Source organism: Pieris rapae, chromosome 15 (genome assembly GCF_905147795.1).
Source record: "Pieris rapae chromosome 15, ilPieRapa1.1, whole genome shotgun sequence".
NCBI lineage: Eukaryota > Metazoa > Arthropoda > Insecta > Lepidoptera > Pieridae > Pieris > Pieris rapae.
In genome coordinates, this window is record NC_059523.1 from 8,046,342 (window position 1) to 8,053,193 (window position 6,852).

The window sequence follows — 6,852 nt, forward strand, 5'->3', positions numbered from 1 at the left end:
CACGAGTATTATTATAATTTTTAATTAGATAAAAATCGTTGCAAGACACAAGCGATAAAAACTAAAAAGCCGAAACTTATAGAATTAATTCATGTCACAATCTTTACCTGAGACTTTTTTTCGAATTTTAATAAAAAAAGTCAAATTTGTTATAAAAATGCAAAAAAAAATATAACTCTGCAGGGGTTGAGCTGAAGTACCTAGCGTAGAACAATTTTTTGCAGCTGATGACCCCATATAACCCCTAGTTGCGTTTTATTCACGACATTTAGGCCACCCTGTATATAACTTCTCAAGATTAGCCTTCGGGCTAGATATCGGTTTAGACAAGTCAAAAATCCAACCGATCTCTTTCTCAGAAGGAAGAGAGGCACCTTCTCCACACGTTTATTTATTTGAAAAATAATATGAAATATTTCCTTACATATATATGTATTTATTCGACGAAATAAAACCCTTATTAATATATGAAATATGTATTTCTAGACTTAAAATAAAATTTATTCGACCGTGGCCAACAAATGTTTATGAACACATTCTTCCTTGTTAATAAGATGCGTTGTCTTGTTCACCAGTTGCATCAACGTATTTAAGTTCGACGACCACTCATTCAGTCGGTCGGAGGAGTCCATGTTTAATCTGAAATAAACATAAAACATTAAAAAGTTTCCTCAGTAGAGAGTGGGGCAGACAGTTCTGAATCTTTTATTGACGTTTTTGAACTGAAACTTCGAATGCAACTTCCTACAAGGTTGCGTTAAACGTTTAACATGGAGGGGGAATAGAAAAAACAGAAAGTAGAAGAGAGAAAGAGAGTGAGTCGGTAAATGCAGTGCACATGCAGTTTTCTTGATATTCGATGTAAACAGCATGAATTTAGTTGAAATACGTACTTGTTTTTCTATTTTAATAAATATTATTATTTTATTTAAAAAGTTTCGATCAATTGTTAATTGTGATCAATGTTAATATAGTTTGTCTTAAAAAAACAATATAATTTCACTAAAAATCACATTCTACCCCATCCTATTTTCATTTCCACATTACGAAGTTTCACTTCTTCCGCGTGCTTTTTTTAGTAAGTATATTTATACTTAAGTGAATTTTCACTTAATAATAACTAGAGGTGAAAGTGGGCGACACTTTCGACACGACATTAAGAAGACACTGAGCTATACTACTTAGCTAGCTATATTACTTTTATACGTCCTCGAAGCGCTACAATCGTCAATCGATTTAATCAATTAAACTTAACTCTGATTTTTAATTCCCTAGAATTGTGAGAACTATAATTTTTTGACATGTCAGAGATGGCAAACCTTTTCGGCTGGGCACATTTTTAAATTTCAATACGAGTTTAAACATCTGAGTCTATACATACATTTGTTTGTGAACCATTTTATTAAGGTGCTCCATACCAAACGTGGTTACCGGCGAGTTATAATTACATCTCTTTTCATCACAAATAGAAAAAAAATGCACAGGTAAAGAAAATATTTTATTTTTTGAAAAAGGTTTACAAAACCCGGAATTAGTAGACAGTGATGCCAGTTAAAGAATAAAATAATTAAAGCTAATTCAATATATTGTTCGTCATTTTGAAATGGGTCAAATTTGTCCCTTTTTTGTTGGAGAACTTTTTAGTAGCAACACTTATGAAATGTCATTATACGAAATGACAAATGAGAGTATCACTACATAGTATAAAACAAAGTCGCTTTCTCTGTCCCTATGTCGCTTTGTATGCTTCAATCTTTGAAACTACGCAACGGATTTTGATGCGGTTTTTTTAATAGATAGAGTGATTCAAGAAGAAGGTTTATATGTATAATAACATCCATTAAATAGTGGAAAAGTACTGTTATTTTTGAGGTTTCTAATGTGATGTCGTAAATAATTACATTTTTTTCGCTTACATTACAAACGCAGGCTGAACCGTACGAGTTTTATCAAAATAATGTACTAAGTATTGTACACATTGAAAAGATCTACAGAAAAGTCCGTGATGGTATATGTCTATATGTTATATGTCGCGTATATTATCGGAGTTTTCCAGCGACGGAAATAACAATACATAATAAAGACCTGCTTTTCTTCAGCATTGCACCAGTGCGAAGCTGGGGCGGGTCACTAGTATAAAAATAAATCTCACCTGAAATGAACAACACCGGCCGGTCGATCAATCTTGGCCTTTACAACGCTGCTAACGACCAATTGGCTCAGGGCCTCTTCCGTCTCAGTCACACTCAGGCCAAGCAGCTCGCTCATACGCTGCATCGTGATACGAGTGTAGTACATCGACATAATACGGATATTCTGTAACAAAATAAAACATTTTCTTATATTTTTCTAAAAAAAAAATTAAAAAAAAAAATATTTTTTTTTTATTTTTTTTCTAAACATAATATTATAAGCATCATCATGTTTAAAGAGTTGAAATTCATTGTTCAATTATAATACATACAAAAAACATGTCTGATTTCAACATTGCAACTAAATTACGCATTTATACCATTAAAAATGATTTACACAACTCTAAGAGGCTTCATAACTTTATGCAAAGTTATACCGTGGAATCTCTATAACTCGAATATCAAGAGAAATGCAAAAATTTCGAGATAAAAATGATTCAACTGGTGAATTTTCGAATAACAGAGGCACGATTTATTTATATATTTTTTTTTGCAGAGTTTATGTGTATTTTATAAACATAATGTACACAGTAATGTTTCTTAAAAAGTTTTGTAAATGCATTAATGCGTACAAGACAAAAACAATAAAATAAAAGCTCCGAACCCGAACATTCATGTTCGATTTTATTGTTATATTTCGGGGAATTACAAATAATACGTCATTATATTTTACTAGCTACGACTTACGAAGTCTCAGTATTGAAATTCGAGTTAATAAGAATAAATATGTATTATAAATACTTCGTAGTAAACAATTTGTTCAAGTTAGTCTAAATATTTTGAGATACTGCGTATTTAAGGGTTCAGCAAATCAAATCAAATTTATTAATGTAGGTAACACAATGTACAATTATGAACGTTAAAAAATAATAATAAATGAAATGCTTCTAATTTTTTTTATAGAAAAGGAGGCAAACGGGCAGGAGGCTCACTACTTAGTGAAAGAGAATGACAATTTTTTTCAGTGATACCACTGTTCTTTAAAAATTGCTTAAGAAACTTAACCATACAACGCCCAAGTTCCTCACAACCCAACAGAGACAAAAATTGGATGCAAATTCAGCCTTTTCATACACCATCCAAAAGCAGAAGAACATTAAGCCTACTTACGTGCTCCACAACTCTATTCTTCAGGTCACCCCATCTCTCTTGTCCCATCTCATCAGAACATTTGAAGAATGGTGTCATCCTCAGCATCTTCTCATATGATGAACACAAGGTGTTCCATCTTATTATCTCTGGATTCATGAAGAGACCCAACAGTTGTCTGAAAACAAGATTCATTTTTATTTACATACAATTGAAACGCGAAAAAAACAATTAAAAAATATAAATTTTAATAAAACACTTTTTTACGGATTACAGTTATGTATTATTGTATTTAAACTTATAATTATTTGGACATAATTTTAAATTTAAACCGACGTTTCGCGTGCTTTTTAAAATTATGTCCAAATAATTATAAGTTTAAATACAATAATACATAACTATAATCCGTAAAAAAGTGTTTTATTAAATGTGTAAAAGTTATGTTAATAAAAGACAATAATATAAATTGTATTGTTTGTTTTAATGTAGTGTAGTTTTTTTTATTAACAGTTACTTGCAGAATAGAATACAATTGACGTAATTAAATGAAAACGAAGCCAACTGGCGGCCTTTTCGCTTTTGGGCGATCTCTTTGAGCCAACCATTTTTAGTTAATTTATTTTACAATGTCGGAGTATTATATGTTTTACAAACAATAAATTTTAATATAATTAATCAGTTTTTACTTTATTTTTGAATAGAATGTTTATCATGTCATGTTAATAGTATACATGAGAAAATATCTAAATTTTATTTGATACAATCGCAAATTACAACATACGAAAACATTTAAGTATTAAAACATTATCAAGTAAAACTTGATAAATTTTAATTAAGTTAATTGTAGTCATTGAATAAATTTAACTTACTTGTATTCAGGCAATTTATCAAGTTCCTTATCCTCTTTGAGCCTATGGGTCAAGTCAGCCTGTTCATTGTCGTATGGTGCTAAAATAAGGAACACCACACTTCCGATTAACGCCTCATTTCCGCCTGCTTGACCCAACGCCCGGAAGTGACGGCACACAGACAAATACGCGCCATTATGTTGGTCAACAGCTATCATCAAGCGGTAGAACTTTTCTTTCAGTTCCTGTGAATAAAAATACTTATTAATTTTAAGCTATATATACGGGTTCTCTGAACAAACATTGCTTCTTTGCTTATAATAAAGGTATGTTTGTTCATACCTACCATATACAAGTATACTTCTTTTGTTAGAAGTTGAAACTAGAATCTGTATGGTTAATAGGTGTGTTATATCACTAATACACAGAGGCCGCATTAATAATTGGTGTGAATATAGACAATGAGAATTAAAATAACACTGTAATAATGTCTGTTTGTACAGCGAAATCATTCAACAAGTAGATACTATAAGCTATTGAGAAATAAAAGATATATCATAATTACTGATTCCAAAGTTAGAAAAGTACTAAGAATAGACTGAATTGAGAGTTATTTTTATCCTTACCAGTGTATTTTCTTCTTCAAAGAATTTAGTGTTTATTTTTTTGGAAATAATTTGAGTACGAATGTAATCCTTGATTGCAAGGCACAGCCTCATTTGCTCCAGAATAAGTTCCACTTTCTCTCTTTTATCCATTGAACCATATGTTTCAACCTGTAATTTTAAATGTTTAATAAGAATAACTCAATGTCATAATGCAGAAAATTATAAATCTTATAAATTTTTAGTTTTAAAGATTAACACAAAAATTATATGACTTATAGCATTATATTAACATTTGATTTTGTAATAAATTAATAATAATAAAACTTTTTATGAAACCTTGAAACTAAAATAAAGAGGAGTTTGTCTAAAGTACTTTCTATGCTGAAGAGTGAAGAAAACTGTATTATTTCTTCCAAATATAAATTAGTACCAACCTGCAGTTCTTGTATAATTTTAGCAGCTTCAGCAACATTGTTCTCTTCTTCACGAATCTTAGCCAAAATATGGGTAAGCCTTGCTCTCTCTACTTCCACATAAATCTTTCCTTCGGTTATGGTTCTTAAGGTCTCTATTAATTTGATTTTTGTCTCTTTATCTGGTGTCTTATCCACATAAGTACAACACTCTTGAACCATCTTTACCACAGCTTGCTTAAGTTGAGACCTAAAAATCAAATAAACCAATCAGTTGATTATCAGTAGCTGATTTTACACAAGATCTGAAAAGAAAATCAAAAAAACTCAATAGTATAATTGTAACAAAACAGATATAAAACCCAAAACAGACAGACACCCTTACTGAATATACAAATTTAAGGATTTAAAATCTATAAATTAATTAATATGGTTAAATTATCATTTATTCCCTACACAAGGTCTTGTGCTTCTTAATAATTATTTTACAATGAATAAATCCTACTTCCTGGTAAAATTTATTCAAAAACCTATAACTTGATTTATTCAGATTTCATATAGTGACGCAAAGTTTCTTGACTATAATACATGCTGAACCAGTTAGTAAAAAGATAAATAATACCTTCTCTTTGATAGCAGAACAATGTGGTCATTGAGGGCTGACCAATTTTTGGCCTCATAACATATTTGAACAATTGTTACTAAAATCCTTGCAGTGGAAGCCATGTCAGCACCCTGTTAAAGAATAAAAAATAAATAGAATAGGACAATAGAAAAATACTTATTTTGAAGGGCAAGCTTAACAAGCTAAACAAATAATATAAATTTAAAAATATAATAAATTTATATTTAACTCAAGAATTATTTATAAATGAAATGAATTAAATCAAACAAAAACTAAAATTTAATATATTCCCATGAATGTCTTCAATCATAAGCTGTCACTTCTCACAGTAAGTTTTTAAGTATTAATAAAAATTAATCTCATACAACTACAATAAGCACTGCAATTTTTTAGAAACTTACTGTTCTGGTTTGTTTTTCCAATGCCAATAATTGGTCAATGGCCTCTTGAACTCTACCACTAGATGCCCAGGACTTCCATAGTGGTATTTTTTCATCACAAGTTATACTATAGTCGACCTATAGAAATAAATAATTAACAGAATCTGTGTACAAATGCATTATACAATAAAAACTTTATGTTACTACAATGGATATGTCAGTGGGCATTTTTGTACAATAACTCACATACCTCCATTTTAATAATTTTGCCACTAGCATTCAGGCCTTCCAAATCACCGTTGGTAGTCATTTTATGATATAAATTCTGTAAGTTAAGAAAAATATATTATAGAGGTTCATATGCACATACAATTCGATGTTTAAGGTATGACGAATGTGTGTTTAAAACACTTACAATAATTAATGTTCTATTTAAACTGTAGTACAATATACCTAAGGAATACTAAGAAATATTTATATTTTGCACGAATTTAGTTTCTTTAGATTTTGAAGGTAAATGCAAGCTCACTCTTCTTGACAAATTAAAATTTGACGCAAGACCAACAGTAATAGACAATACACCTGCAGTTACAGATTAGACAACAGGCTGCAGTTATGATAGACTATAATTTACCAACGAAGCAATAAGCCCGGTTAATCAACGATTGCCAAGACGATGCACGTTTTTACGAAGTTG

At 30.3% G+C, this 6,852-nt stretch overlaps 1 protein-coding gene across 1 annotated transcript; it reads right to left on the reverse strand.

The window, feature by feature from the left end:
• Positions 1 to 460: 460 nt before the first annotated feature.
• On the reverse strand, positions 461 to 6,728 carry LOC110996611 (26S proteasome non-ATPase regulatory subunit 12). Its single transcript, XM_022264369.2, has 10 exons — positions 6,571 to 6,728; positions 6,406 to 6,480; positions 6,177 to 6,293; positions 5,773 to 5,885; positions 5,172 to 5,400; positions 4,756 to 4,905; positions 4,151 to 4,374; positions 3,303 to 3,459; positions 2,153 to 2,316; positions 461 to 639 (listed from the first exon to the last, which is right to left on the reverse strand). Exons 2-10 carry the CDS (start codon positions 6,463 to 6,465, stop codon positions 501 to 503), a joined length of 1,353 nt encoding a protein of 450 aa, XP_022120061.1. The 5' UTR covers positions 6,466 to 6,480; positions 6,571 to 6,728; the 3' UTR covers positions 461 to 500.
• Positions 6,729 to 6,852: the final 124 nt, after the last annotated feature.

Bases quoted from the DNA above. Each gene is read 5' to 3' on its own strand.
- LOC110996611 (XM_022264369.2), bottom strand. From the start codon at position 6,465: ATGACTACCAACGGTGATTTGGAAGGCCTGAATGCTAGTGGCAAAATT. The intron at 6,294-6,405 runs GTATGTGAGTTA...TTATTTCTATAG, and splicing joins GCAAAATTATTAAAATGGAG to GTCGACTATAGTATAACTTG. The intron at 4,906-5,171 runs GTTGGTACTAAT...TTAAAATTACAG, and splicing joins AAATTATACAAGAACTGCAG to GTTGAAACATATGGTTCAAT.